This window comes from Meleagris gallopavo, chromosome 13 (genome assembly GCF_905368555.1).
Source record: "Meleagris gallopavo chromosome 13, MGAL_WU_HG_1.1, whole genome shotgun sequence".
In the NCBI taxonomy this organism is placed as follows: Eukaryota; Metazoa; Chordata; class Aves; order Galliformes; family Phasianidae; genus Meleagris; species Meleagris gallopavo.
This window is the reverse complement of record NC_139416.1, coordinates 17,066,923-17,081,630: the sequence shown is the minus strand read 5'-3', so window position 1 is coordinate 17,081,630 and position 14,708 is coordinate 17,066,923. Positions and strand designations below refer to the sequence as shown.

The window sequence follows — 14,708 nt, the reverse complement described above, 5'->3', positions numbered from 1 at the left end:
CCGGGGAGAGAGGGTAGAGGGAGTTGGTTCGGGACACCCCAGGAGCCCCCAACCCCACACCGCAGGCTGGGGCGGAAGGCGGGGGCTGCGGTGGCCTGCAGCTCCCAGCAGCGCGTTGGGCTGGCCATTATCGTACAGGATGTGGCTTTCTCTTGCAGGGGAGAGATATCACACGTCGCCTTCTTGAACTTTGGTGTTAAAAGCAGGCGGCAGCTTGGGAAGAGAGGGCGTGCAGGGGGGGGGCCACGCACATGCACCCTACGTGCACCTGGGCACGCGTGCTCACCCATCGGTGCACGGCCGTGCATGCAAACCCTTGCTCACGCATCCGTCTGCAAACCCACGCGTGTAAAGGTGTGTGTGCAAACCCACGCGCAGCTCCGTGCACACCCATGTGTGCTCCTTCCCTTCCCCCCCCCCCCAGTTCCCCCCCCCGGCTGCTGATGCTGTACTCAAGCAGCCGGAGCCTGGCCCCGGTTACTATGGAGCAGGCGGGCTGTGCAGCCGCCGCGCTGCTCTAATAGCATTTATTAGCCCTATTTGCCTGCGAGCATGTCTTCCCGGATCTGATAATGCATCAGTGGAGAGGGAATGTGTGAGATGCTATCGGGAGCCTGATTACAGCACGGAGCCCCCCCCGGAGCTGGGGCAGGACCGCAGCGTGCCCGCGGTGCCGGAGCGCCAAACTTGGGTTCTTTCGGGGTGCTTTTATTTTTATTTCGTGTGTTTTTTCCCCTCTGTTTTTATTTTAACTCCCCCCCTCTTCCTCTTGTTCCCCCCCCCCCCCCCCTTTCCTCCTCCATCGGCAAAATGAAATAAAAAGAAGAGATAATCTGGGTGGGAGAGTTGGGAGGGGGCGGAACGGAGCCTTTTTCTCCCCAAAGCGAAGGGGACCAAAAAGAGCCTTTTTCTCCCCAAAGCGGCGGTGCCCCCCCAGCGCTGGAGGGGGGGGTTTCAGCGCTCAGTGCGGGCTGCGCTGCCCCCACCGCTCCCTGCCCTCTCCCTTTCATTAGGGCAGAGACAAATCTGCTGTCAAGCCGCCAGATTTCCAATTTACCGATAATGATTCTTGCATGAAAATTGATCGAGAGGGGTTTGGCCGCCCTCCTCCTCCCCTGCCCGGTGCTGTTGGAGGGGGGGGGGTTTGGGTTTCTCCTCCCGCTGCCTCTCGCCTTTCTTCCTCCCATCTCCGGGACAGACGCACAGACCCACAGATGGACCCACGGACGCTTTGAGCGTCCCCCCCGTCTCTCCCCGCTCCGTCTCTGTGCCTCCCCCCCCCCCGACACCGCTACTCCCATTTTCCTCCTTCCTCCTCCCCCCACGCACTTGATTTTCCCTCCTCCTCCTCCTCCCCTCCCCTCCCCTCCTCGCGCTATTTTTTCGCCTCTCGGTTTATTTTTCCAACCCCCTGCGTGTGGCTCGCCGCTCATTTTTTGGGTGGCTTTTTTTTTTAAATTATTTATTTTTTATACAGATATATATTTCATTTTTTAATTTTTTTTTAATATATATATATATATATCTATTTTTTTTTCCCCCCTCGCTTCCTGACACTTCACCTCGGGTCATTTTATTATTATTATTATTTTTTATTTTTTCCTTCTCATTATTTTTTTGCCCTGGCCGCAATGGAACTGTAACACAAGCCATGTTCGGGCTGAAACCCCCCCTCTATTACCTACCAGGTAAGGCACCGAGCGGGGACTGACCCGGGGGGGTCTCGGTGGGGACCCCTCCACCTCAAGGCCACCTTTGTCCCCATGGGGGGGCTCAGGGGGAACTTTCCTTTTCGCCGTACCCAAATGCGTTTTTGGGTCCAGAGAGCTTTGCACAGGGCGGGGGCACTCACAGCTGTATTTTTTTTTGGAGTGGGGGGGAATCCTTCCTCTCTGAGTTCAGAGTTCCCCCCGCCCCCCCCCGCATGCTACCGATGGAGAGGGCTGTGCTTGCTGTGTTTGGGGTCCGGGAGGGTCTTTGGTGCCCGCAATGCAGAGCACCAAACTTTGCTTTTTTGCCCCAAACGGGCACCGTGGGGACCCCCCCCCATCACCAGCAGACCCCACAGTTGGAGTGGTGCACACTTGGGGGGGGGGTCAGGCTCAGGATTGGGGTGCCCCCCCAGCAGCTGGGTGGTGATGGGGGTGTCACCCCACAGGCAGCGCCGTTTCCCTGCGGGGGTGCCGGGGTGGGGCGGGGGGGGGGGGGGGTTGGTTGTTGCAGGAAATGCCTTTTGCATGTGGCTCTGCATGCCGCGCCTGCGCCTCTGCAACCTGGGGGGCACCGCGGGGCAGCAGCTCTGCCTGGGGGGGCACTGCCAGCTCTGAGCTCCCTCCTGGATGAATGGGGGGGAGGAGGAGGAGGGGGGGTCCCATCGCTCGCTCTGCTGCTGTCACCCTGGAGGTTGATGGGGACACCTGGAAGCGCTCCGTGCTGTGTTTGTAACGCCGAGTTCCCCGCCACGCTGAGCCGTGTTTACCGACGGCGTCTCCTGTTGCGTGGAACTTTGTGGTGCCGCTCGTTGCCAGCGCTCTCGTCGTAATGCACCCGGCTGCTCCGCACCCCCCCACGGCGTGCTGCTCAGAGCCTGAGGTGTGTGTGTGTGTGTGGGGGGGGAGGGGTCCCACAAAACTGCCCCCAAAGCTGCTCAGCCCCGTTCCCCGCGCTCAGCGTCCATCAGGTGGTCCGTTTGCCTCCAGGAGATAAAAGCGGGGTTGAGAGTGGTGAAGTGTCGCCTGGTGAGGTTTGAAGCAATTAAGGCAAATTGTTGTCTGGAGCAGAAGGGTGGGAGCAGGGCGCTGTGCTGCTCAGTGCCCTGTTTGGGGCTGGCAGAGATGGGATGGGAGATGGTGGGCTGCCCCGTGCCACCAACCCGCAGCCACCCTAAGTGCTGGTGATGGAGCCAGAGGGGGCTTCCAGCTCTATTGGGATCCCTGTGCTAAGAATGGGGGGCACCTCACGCCCCAGCGATTTGTGTGTGGGGAACACGCTTGTGAGATGCAGGGTTGCAGCTGTGACCCTATTGGCAGTGACGGCAGCATCCCTGAGAGCATCCCCTGAGGGCCACAGCCCTGCAGAAGGCAGCAGGAGCAGCCTGTTGGCATGGCGCTGTGCTGCCTTTTGGGGTCCCCAGCCCGTGGGGTGTCCCTGACGGCAGGGTGTGCATCCCCCAGCTGCCGCAGGGACCCCGTAGCCCTCAACCACGAGGAACTCAAACACAGGGGAACCGTCGGCAGCCGCTGACTCAGGGCCTCCCCAAACGGTTCCTATTTTTTGCGCCGGGGACGGGAATATTTCGCCGGAGGATCAAAGCAGATGGAGGGATCTGGGTGATGCCGCGCAGACACCCGCTGGCTCCAGGCATGAGTCACCGCGCCGGCACGGCTGCTGGGGTGGGGACGGCCGCCCCCAGCTGCTGCGGGGTGCTCGGGGTGGGGGGGTCAGCGTCGCTCTTCCTCGCCGGGTGCTGCGGGGCACAGGAGGGCACCTCCTGCCTTCCTCCTCCTCCTCCTCCTCCTCCTCCTCCTCCTCCTCCTCCTCTTCTCCTCCTCGCCAGCCCTAAATTCGGTCACCATGGCAACCGTGTCAACCACTTTGCAGCTTCCCCGCGAGGATTTGCCAAGGGGGGGGGAGAGAGAAGCTGGGGGCGGGTGCTGGGGACACGGGGACATTGCCTTGGGGACAGCAGTGACGCTTCCCCGCTGCGGGACGGTGCCAGCATGCTGTGTGCCATGCGACCAGCACTGTGCCTCCTGCCTGGGGGGGGCACGTGGGCTTATTTCCCAACCCCTTTCCCCTTTGCTCCCTCTTTCCCTCCTTCCTTCCCCCATAAACCCTTTATTCCCATCCTAACCCTGGTCCTAGGGACAACTTTTGGAGCTTTCAGTGCTGCGCCCTGCTCCCCTCCAGGCCCGTACAGCAGGTGCTTCCTTTTTTCCCCATGCCCCCCCTCACCATTCACCCCCCCGTTGTTTGGCACTGGCTGCTGGCACCTGCAGGGCTGCTCCTTGGCACTGCATGGCAGCACGTGCGTGGGCACAGCACCGGGGTGCACTGCCAGGGTGGGGTGTGTGTGTGTGGGGGGGAAGGGGGGGGGATGGAACGGGGCCACCCTGCCCCGCTTTATTTTCCATTCTTATTTTTTATCATTCTTAATTTTTAATTCCTTTTAATTATTATTTTTTAAAAATTATTATTATTATTATTTTATTTTGTTTCTTTCCAGTGCAGCGCATCCTCCCCTCGGCATCACCAACATGGGGCACTTATGACACCTCCATGCTACCAAATGCCTGAGGCCACTGCGCTCCAACATAACCCCAGCAGGGAACCAAACCCCACTGCGTGCCAAGGAGAGCACCACAGCCCCCCCGTCACCCCCCCACGAACAGCTTTAATTGCCACGAATTAAATGGGTACAGCCCATGAGGATGGGGGGAGCTGAGCTGCTCCGCTCCGGAGGGTTCCCTCCTTCCCCCCTTCTTTTTGTAATAACGCTTTAAAGATGTTTGACATCTGTAACAAACAGCTGGCATCCTGTTATGGAAGAATGTCCTTTTATTTCCGAGCAGGTTGAACTGTCATTAATAGTATAATTAGGTGATTATCGGCGTACAGCAGAAAACTGCTTAATTGCACAGCCAGCTTCGTGAGGATCCCGGCTCCTTTATGGCCGTGTTCGGTGGAGCCGCCTGAAATTTCCGCGCGCCGCGCCGTTGTTTTTCCACATTGATTATTATTTTTTAATGCCTGTGACAGCTGTAGGAGCGTGGCAGGCAGCACTGTGCCGCCGGCGAGAGGGGTGCAGGGGGGGGACACCCGGCGCTGGCACTCATCCCTGTCCCCGTCCCCCCTCCCAAGGGGATTTTCTTAACCCCATGTGTGCCAGGCTGCTGTTGGGGAAGGGATGGGGCAAAGTTGGATGGTGGCCGTCCTTTCTGCTCGGTATCATGCTATGGAGACACTCTGTCCCCATCCTCATCTTCATCCCCATTCCCATCCCTGTTCCTGTCCTCATCCCCATCCTTCATCTCCGTCCCATCCCCATCCCTGTTCCTGTCCTCATCCCCAACACCACCCCATCTCACAGAATCACAGAATCACCAAGATTGGAAAAGACCTTCAAGATCATCCAGTCCAACCATCCACCTATCACCAATAGTTCTTACTAACCCATGTCCCTCAACACAAAATCCAAACGTTCCTTGAACACCTCCAGGGTTGGTGACTCCACCACTTCCCTGGGCAGCCCATTCCAGTGCCTGACCACTCTTTCAGAAAAGTAGTGTTTCCTAGTATTTCTCATTCCCATCCCTGTCCTCATCCCATCCCCATCCCTGTCCCCATCCCATCCCCAACCCCAGGTCCATCCCCATTCCCATCCCATCCCATCCTATCCTATCCTATCCCCATTCCATCCCCATCCTCATCCCATCCCAACCCCAAGTCCATCCCCAACCCCAAGTCCACCTCCGTCCCATCTCCATCTCCATCTCCATCTCCATCCCCATCCCATCCCATCCCATCCCATCCCATCCCATCCCCATCCTCATTCTAATCCCATCCCCAACTCCAAATCCATCTCCAACCCCAAGTCCATCCCCATCCCATCCTATCCCCATCCCCATCCTCATCCAATCCCATTCCATCCCCAACCCCAAGTCCATCCCCATCCCATCCTATCCCCATCCCATCCTCAACCCCAAGTCCATCCCCATCCCATCCTGTCCCCATCCCTGTCCCATCCCATTCCTGTCCCCATCGTCGTCCCCAGGATGTAGTGTTGTCAGCAGAGCAGATTTCTGTGCCCGCCAGACAACAGCGCTTTGTATCTCCCCCATTGCTGCGAAACACACTTGTTAGCGCTGTATCTTTGTGCTGTAAATTTCCATGGAGTAATTACGCCTTAATTTATGATAATCCGGGGTGGGCTCTGGAGGGGGGTGAGCGCCACTCAAGTTGGGAAGTTGTTCACCCAACCCCAGGGTCCTCGGGGTCCCCACGTGGCTGGGACGGCGCAGTCACATCCTGCATGCCAACGTGCAGAGCCAGGAGGGTGTCCCCAGGCCTGGATCTGAGTGGGGACACCCAGGGGATGCTGCTTTTGGTGTACAGTGGGACCATGTGGGTACATTTTGCAGCTGCATGGTGGATGGGGACACTGCCCATGGCAAGATGTGTGGCTTTGGGTCATCCTGGAGTGCTGAGCTGTGCCAGGCTGTGCCATGCCATGCCGTGCATGCGATGCTGTGCCATGCAGTGCCATTCTTTGCCATGGCATGCAGCGCCTTTCTGTGTCATGCTGTGCCATGCGTTGCTGTGCCATGTGCAGTGCTGTCCCCATGCCACCAACATCACAAGCTGCCCTCTCCCCTCCTTGCGAGCCACTGAGGTGCTGCAGCACTGCTCAGAGCGAGGGAGTGAGACACTTCCCCTGGGCCCTGGCTCCCCTGAATCTCTCATCCCACTTTGGTCTGGAAGCCCTATTACCCAGCAACGCAGGGGCTCTTTTCCCTCCTTTTCCAGGCAGGAAAATTGGACACTTTGGTAATTTTTCAAAAGGTACGGATGGAAGGAGTGGAAAGAGGTGCTTGGAGGAAGGTGAGGTAGGATCGGAAACGGGGAGCTCTCCAAACTTTGTGTCCTCCTAAAAGCCCTAGAGGTGCCTCTGTGTGTCCTGAGCATCACTCCCACAGGGTGAAGCCGAACCACATGGGGACCTTGGAATCCTGGTGCCTCTGAGGAGGGACGTCTTGTCCCCACTGCCAGATCTGTGTCTGCACCCTGGGGCCGGGGGTGTCCCCAGGGATGTCCCCGTGGGGGTAAAGCCTCGGGGCTGCACCCCCTGCACCTGCAGCGCCGGTCCCTGTTTGGAGGCATCGCATACTGAGTGACATTTGCCAAGCGTAAAAATTCAATTAATTCCAGCAGGCAGATTAAATATAAGTGAATTTTAATAATTTGCTCTAAAGGCTGAGGATTACTGTCGGCAAAAGGAAAGAAAGGGAGGAAATGGTACGTGCGGGGGCACCGACTGGCCTGCATGGCTCTGGCACGTGGGCTCACGGGCACTAATTGTGCTAATTCCTGGCACAGGGTTTAAGGGGGGGGGGACACAGGGAGCTCCTCCCCTGCTCTCTTTCCCTCTGCTTTGTGCCGTGGGCTGGGACATGGAGCAGTGCCATGTGTTCACTCGCACCTTGCTGCATCCTCGCTGCTCTGTACTCCCAGCTGTGCTCCTGTTTTGTTTTTGCCATGGGTTCCCATGCAGGCTGTGAACACACAGTGAGGTCCGACTGCAGCACAGGGTGTTGCTGCTGCTCCAGGCCCTCTTGTGCAGGGCTCACGGTGACATGGGGACACGGAGACTGGCTGGGACCTCAGCAACAGTGCATAAATAAAATCCCAGCAATGTGGGGGCACCGATTGCTGGCAGATGGCGCCGGTAGTGGAAAAATGAAAATACACGCAGTAAATTTCCTATTTGCCAGTGTTCATTTCTTATCCCAAGGTAAAGCCTTCCCTCTGGCCGGCGCTGTGCCATCTGCATGTTGATAAGACAGCAGTAGCAGGGGTGGTGTGCGCCGTGAGCGCAGGGCTCCGTCTGTCTGTCCAAACTTCCATCCTGCTGGGTGCATCGCTCCGGCCTCCCCTGCAGCGTGGCGTGGTGCAGCACAGCACAGCACAGCACAGCAGTGGGATTGATGGGATTGATGGAGATTGCCCGCGACCTTTGCTAGGACAAGAGGTATTACCATTAATACTTCTGTATTTCCTGGTTTCGCGTGGTGCATAAATCTCCCACGGAGGCAGGCGGGCAGGGAATCCGCCAGGCTGCCTTATTAATACGCCTCAGCTCTTTGTTGAGCACCCAGCAGGGGCTGGGGGGAGGGTGCCTTTTTGGGGTGGTCTCCAACAGGTGCTGGGAAATCCCCAGTGCCCGTCACCCCAAAGCTTCCCATCTGGGTTTGGAAGCAGTGGGGCAGCCCTATGGGAACAGGGATGTGCTACAGGGCACTGTGCTGCAGCTTGGAGCACTGCGTGGCTGGGTCAGCCCCTGATGCTAAAGGGACGCTAAAGGGCGATGCTTACCCTGCACTCAGCTCATGCATCCATCCCAGCTCGCATCCCAGAGCTGGCTTTGGCCCCAGCCCCTCGCCCTGCCCTGCTGCCCCCTAACCCTGCCCCGCAGCCCCCAGCACTGTCCCCTTTGCCCCCCTCCTGCCCCATGCAAGACTCAACCTGCGTGAGAGCCTCCGCTCCAATTTTATTCGCTCTGCTCCAGCCCATTTGCATAATCCACATAATCACCCTGGTTTTAATTGCCCACAACTCTGCAGAAAGATCATGTGGTTAAGTGGTAAATCATAATTAGATAAATAATTGGCTTGGCCACAGCAAGCTGCTTTGTTATACCTGCCATCTGCTGGGCAAGGGCTTCTCGCACCGAGAACAATGCGCTGCTGACAGCAACGCAGCGCTCCTGCAGTGGGACTGGGGTGCAGGGATGGGGATGGGCACGGGGCTGGGTGCTGTGGGCCGTGCCTGACCCTGGCTGGTGCAATGCCCTGCACCCTCATGCAATGCCCTGCAGCCCCGTGCAGTTACCTTGCAGCCCCGTGCAATGCCCTGCAGCCCCGTGCAATGCTTGGCTCTGACCTATCTAATATCTGGTGGCACTGTGCAGTGCCCTGCAGCACCGTCCGTGCAATACTTAGCAGTGCCGTGCAGTGCTTGGCTCTGACCCACGTGATACCCAGTGGCACTGTGCCATGCCCTGCAGCACTGTGCAATGCCCACCTCTCTCTCACATGATGCCTGGCAGCTCAGTGCAGTGCCCAGATTTGATCTGTGCAATGCCCATGGATCCCTCTGCCCATCCCCTTCTAGCTGCTTTTCTCAAAAGCAGAGAGCTTGCTGTTCTCCTTGGCTCCTGATTGCAGTTTTACAGCTGCAGCTGTTTGCATGCAGCCCCTCCTCAGGTGCTTTTGCTTTATAAGTCTTTGTTATGCTCCCACGGGGCTGGTGCTGTGGCAATACAGGTGAGGATGGAAATGGGTGCACATAGGGCAGAAGGGTTTGGGAGGGGAGGGAAGGTATTTCAGGCATTTGTACTTTGGAGAAATGGGAGGTGGTGGTGGCAGTGAGCTCCAGTGCTTGGGCTCAGCTCTGCTGGAGCAGAGCAGGGAGGAAAGTGGCTTTAAAGCACAACACAGGGTTGGGGACAGCTTGCAGAGGTGCACTCGGGGCCGCAGCTGGGGAACAATGCTGCCTGCAGCCCTGGTGCTGATGGCAGCGCAGCTCCAACCCCTCTGCCTCCAAACGAGCTCTGATTACTTTGCTTGTTGTCGTTTGCCAGATCAATGAGCCATGGAGCAGAGATCGATGGAAACACGTGGGCTGATGGCACTGTGCCGTGCCGTGCTCCCATCCTGGGGGGATCTGGGGATCTCATCCCCATCCTCCTGGCTCTGAGGACCACCCTGGACCCCTCCAGGATGGGGTTGTGTAGGGTGGCCCAAAGTGCTTTGGGACATTTAGGGACACTGGGTGCTCTATGGGGACAGGCACCTTTGTTTTGGCTCATTAGAAAGCAGCGTGCAGGGAGGGAGGGGAGGAGGGCAGGAGCGCAGGCTCCAATCAATCAATTAATTAATTAATGGAGCGTGCTGGAGGTGCAGCGGCAGAGCTATTTTAATGAGGGATGGAAAATGTGCAGCAGCTCAGTGGGAAGACACGTGGACAGGGGAGGACACGGTCCTGCTGCCTGTCCCCTACTGTCCCCTGTCTCCTTTGCTTCTCAGGGTACCTGGTGCTGCTCAGGTGCTGCACTGAGGACGCACCACCCCTTGCCCATGACTTTGGGGGCCACTCCAGCGTGCCCGGCATCCCATGTAGCCACCACCAAACTTGGTGGCATCTTGCTGCCGTCACCACCATGTGCTTGTGCCACGTATCCCATGCCGTGGCCTCACACCCTCCCTGCAGGAGTCTGGGGCTTGGCACGGCACATCCCCAGGATGTCACTTAGTGCCTGTCCCTCTGTGACACCTCCCTGGTGGCTCTCAGGAGGTGCGTGTTGGGGACGTGCTGCCCTGTCCTGCTTCTGGCCGCTGCAGTCAGGCAGCGCTGGGGCTCCACAATGTGAGGCAATTAGCATGGAAAATGTATGCAAAGCAGCTGTTCCCTGTGCGAGGCGTGTGCAGCTGGAGGCCGGCTCCAGATTGGGAGCAGAGGCAGTGAAAGGAGAGGAAGTATCGCTGCAGCCGGGGTTAAGAGGCAGAGCAGGAGAACAAAAGCCAAAGCGGGCGGCAGGGGCCTTAACCCCTTCGCTGGCCTCAGCTGGGGCTCCCCACAGCCTCCCCATCCCTGCATCCTCCTCACTGGGATGCAGCCGGCACCCACAGGGACCTCTTTGCCCGTGGCACCTGCTGGTGCCCGATGCCGTCCCATGGTGGCCCTGGTGACATCCGACGGTGGTTCTGGGGACTTCCCGTTGTGGCTCTGGTGATGTCCCATGGTGGCCCTGGGCACCCATCTTGATGGCCCCGATGATTTCTCATGGTGGCTCTGTGATGTCTGATGGTGGCCCTAGTGGCCTCCCGTGGTGGCTCGTGCCACGGGGCACTGTCCTGAACTGCTCAGCTCCCCTCTAAGCGTTGGGTTCAGCCTGATGGGGTTCACAGATGGGAGTCCCAGGGCTGTGGATGAGGTCGGTCCCTGGGGAGGATGCTCATCCTCTCTCTTGTACAGCTTTCTGCTGCGCTGTTGGGTTTCTTTTTTTTTTTTTTTTTAGGGCTTTTTTTTTTTTTCCTTCTCCATTTGCCAGGGGCTGGAGATGCTGCCTGATCGTATTTGGTAATAAATTATTAGTTCCAGCGCTTGTGCACCCATGAGCTCAAAATAGCTGCTTTTAAGCAGGCGGCTGGTGCAGGTTGAGTTCAATGGCAATCTGCTCTGAAGGGTACTTCATGCTCATTAGGGGCCTTTCAAGGTGCCTGTGCATTACTGGCAGAGGGGGACAAAGCAGAGGTGCTGAACCTGCCAGCACAGCGCTTCCAGCAGCCTTCTGCAAGGGGGATGGGGGCAAGAGGGATGATGCAGTGACACTGAGCCCCCAGATTGTCCTGCAGAGCCCCCCTGTCAGTGCTGCTCATCCTCCTGCTGCAGCCACCCACTATCCCTGAGTCCTTTGGTGTCTCTGCTCCTGACGTGGCACCTGGCTGAGGTGGCATTGGGATGTAGCAGAAGGCAAGGGGACAGGCTGGGAGCAGGGAGATGGAGACAGGGTGGGAAAGGCGATGCTGCAGGAGTGGGGTGAGCACCACCGTGTGCCCTGTGGGTCCCCCATCCCTGCAGTGACACCGGCGTTCCAGCAGCTGCCTCCTGTGCTGCAGCCAGCTGCCTGCTGCCTTCTAGCGGTCTAGTGTGTCACCTCTGCCCTGCGTGTCCCTGCTTCCACGTACGCCACCCCTACCAGCACTGCCAACTGGTGTTACTCCTGCCCAGCCCTGGTTTTGCAGCGAGTATCCCCATGTTTTGTGTATCCCCAGGGCTGTAGGGGTAGGGGGGGCATTTTGGATGCGTCCCTTTGCCACCGAGAGCGCATGCGCCCCGTCCTCTCTGCCGTTGTGTTGGTTTGGCTGCAGCTGCACACGCAGCCAGACTGGTTCTGCTCCTGCTGCTGGAGCAGCTCCTGCTGCCAGAAACCCGCCGGCGTCAGCAGGAGCAGGTGGAGGAGGGTGGCATGCGCCCAGCCCTGAGGTGTGGGGTGACCCCTGTATGGGCACAGCGGATGGTGATGGCCTGGGCCACCCCGTGCTGCTTGTCCCTGTGGTCCCCACGGGGGAGGAGAGCCGTGGAGCTCCGTGCCTGGAGGCAGCACGTGGGTACCTCTTCCTGCACCCCAAGAATGGTGGCGGTGCCCTATTCCGAGCTCCCACGAGTGCACAGCCCCGCTGCAAAGCAGGAGGTTTCCAGGGAGCAGCGGTGCTTGCATGTAAAAGGGGGGGAGCCCGCCCCAAAAAATCCACCCGCGCCATCAGGTTGTAATTAGAGAGCGCGGAGGTGGCAGGGCCAGGTCTGGTGTCTGCGAGGAGCCAGGGATGAAAGGGAGGAGTAATTACAGAGCCCGCGGGAGGCAGGAGAAGCGCTGATTAGCACAGCATCGCCAGGCTTTTATTGGGGCTGGGGGGGGGGGGGGGCCGTGTGGGGGCCACCAGGCAGTAAGGAGCTGTGTGGGTGCTCAGCCCTATAGGGCGGTGCTGCAGGGCTGAACGCTGCCCCGTAATTACAGGGGGGGACTCCAATCTCACCGGGGCTCTGTGGGTTGGTGCGAAGCTAGGGGTGTGCCCCCCCCCCTCCTTCCCCCCCAAACACCCTGTGCTGGGTTTGATTCCCAGCTGTTCGCGTAATGAATTTACATGAGCCTGTCGTGTCGACAAGGCGGCAGTCAATGGCTGAGAGCAGCGGAGTTAATAAATGCTTGGATAATGAGGGCAGAGGGGAGCGCGCGGCCGCCTCTCCCGGGGCCGGGGGGGGGGGGGCAAAGATTAATCCACGCTGAGTGGCACCCGCTGCCCCCCCGTCCGGCCCTGTGCCCTCCCCTGCTCTACCTTGGCTGCCCCTCGCCCTCCAGCTGGCACAGGAGCCATTTGGGGTGACTCGTGCCAACGTGGCCGCTGTGCGGTGCGATGGGACCCCCGACTGCATGCCCCCCCCCCCCCCCCTCAGGTCTGCCCACCAGGGAGCAGGGCTAATTTTAGCCCAGCGTTAATGATGCTACTCATTTAGAAATCTATTTTAAGGGTCCTGACATCAGCAGTTGCTGTTTTTGGAGGTGGAGAGCCCTGGAGCGTGTGGCTGGGACAGCCGGGGAAGGGGGACGGGCACCCCGATGGGGTGTGGGGTGCACTGTGTCATGCCCATATCCAAACTACCTTCAACCCCTGCCCTCCCCTCCCCAGCCCCTATAGAGCTGTTGTGCTTTTGGGAGCAATGTTGGAGATCTGGGGGTACAATGAGGAGGATTTGAGGGTGGGCTTTTGGAGATGAGGGTGTACAGTGAGGGGGCCTGGGGGTGCGGTGTGGTTGCAGTAGTGAAGATTTGAAGGTGCTGTAATGGGGATTTGGGTGTGAAATGGTGAATAATGGTGCTGGGGATTTGGGGTTGCAGTGGTGGAGAGTTGGGGTTGCAAGGGAATGGATTGGGATGTGCCATGGGGAGTAGGGAGGGGGGCTTGGGGGTACAGTGGGGAGCCGTGGTGGAGGTTTGTAAATGCAGTAGTGGGGATTTGGGTGTGAAGTGGTGCCCACTGGGGGTGGTATTTTGGGGGGCAACGATGGGGATTTGCAATTGCATTGGTAGGGATTGAGGCATGTATGTGGGGGTACCCCGGTGAAGACGTGGAGGTGCATTTGTGAGGTTTTGAGTATAAAATGGTGCTGATTGGTGTGGATTTGGGGGTATAGTGGTGATTTGGAGATGCAGAAGCAGTACTGTGGGGTTACAGCAACCTGGGGGTGCACTCCAGGGGATCAGAGGCTGCAGCGGTGAGGTTTTGGGGTTGCAATGCTTGCAGCATGGGATGCAGCAGCACATCAGGGGGCTGCCTCCTGATGCCCACAGCCCTGCATCCTCCCCCAGCACCCCTCCCTCATGCTGAGCCCCCCCTCTCCATTATCAGCACGGGCACGGCGTGCCGGATCAGTGGGGCCATGTGACGCCGGCGGCAGCTGGTGGCCCCGTGGCAGCTTGTTTGCTGCAGGCGAGCAGCCCGGGCGCGCTCGCTTTGTTCCGTAAGCTGCAGCCCCGCCGCCACGAGCTGCTTGCTGTGAGCACACGGAGGGCTCTGGGGGGGTCTGCTCCCCACTGGGGGCTCCTCACTATTACATGAGCTTGGGTTGGGGGGTGGTTTAACGGGGGTGAAGGGGAGGTTTTTGTTTCCTGCTTCTGGATGGGAGGTCTCGGAGCCAAACTGGGGATGGTGGGGAAGAGGGAGCTGCGCAGCCCTGTGCTGTGCCCACCCTGTGCCAACCCCTCAGTGCTGCTGACCCGCGCTGCTCTCGTTTGCAGGCATGAGCCATGAGTCGAAGTCGCCTTCCTTAGGAATGCTCTCCACCGCCACTCGCACCACCGCCACCGTCAGCCCCCTGACCCCCTCCCCTCTCAACGGCTCCATCGTCCCCAATGGCAGCCCGGCGGCCAGCAGCACTTTGTCCGTCCAGGCAGCGCCGTCCTCCAGCTTCGCCGCCGCCCTGCGCAAGCTCGCCAAGCAAGCTGAGGAGCCCAGAGGTACATATGGGGCTGGGTGGGATGGGAACGGAGGGAAACAACCCTTGGGTTGCCCCAGGATGCAGCAGCACCACCACCCCTGTGTCCCCATGGCACTGCGGGTGCCCCGAGCTGCAGGATGGTGTTTTCTCACTGATGTCTTTTCTCAATGCCGTGTCTCGAGGGGGCAGTTTAGAAATTCAATTCAGCTGGAGTAATCCAAATGCCATATCATTCGCTGTACCCCGAGAGAAAGTCTGGTGAGAGCGCAGCACGGAGCTTGTCCTCGCCCCCTCCCTCCCTTCTCCCTCCCCTCTGTGAATCTCATTTTTCCGGAGGCTCCTTGGATGTGTTCTTTCTGCAGCCCTGCTACATAACAAACCCATGCTGCAACCCAGTGCTTTAACCGGGAGCCCTGCGGCGTGGCGTAGAGCAG

The 14,708-nt window shown here is 58.9% G+C and overlaps 1 protein-coding gene and 1 long non-coding RNA gene across 4 annotated transcripts in view; both read left to right on the top strand.

Moving 5' to 3' along the window:
• The window catches only part of LOC146543509 (uncharacterized), a 38,385-nt gene extending 30,883 nt beyond the window's left edge, over positions 1-7,502 (top strand). The window contains exons 2-3 of one of the 2 annotated variants that reach the window (XR_014886195.1): positions 4,226-6,600; positions 6,696-7,502. This is a non-coding gene — a long non-coding RNA (uncharacterized LOC146543509). Of the gene's footprint in view, positions 1-4,225; positions 6,606-6,695 lie in introns of both variants that reach the window. The other variant, XR_014886194.1, reaches the window with a different exon arrangement.
• GSE1 (Gse1 coiled-coil protein) overlaps positions 1-14,708 on the top strand; it is an 87,849-nt gene that overhangs the window by 60,527 nt on the left and 12,614 nt on the right. For both annotated transcript variants that reach the window (XM_085235218.1, XM_085235217.1), the window contains exon 3: positions 14,075-14,293. In XM_085235218.1, coding sequence (XP_085091344.1) covers positions 14,075-14,293 — 219 coding nt within the window. The remainder of the gene's footprint in view (positions 1-14,074; positions 14,294-14,708) is intronic.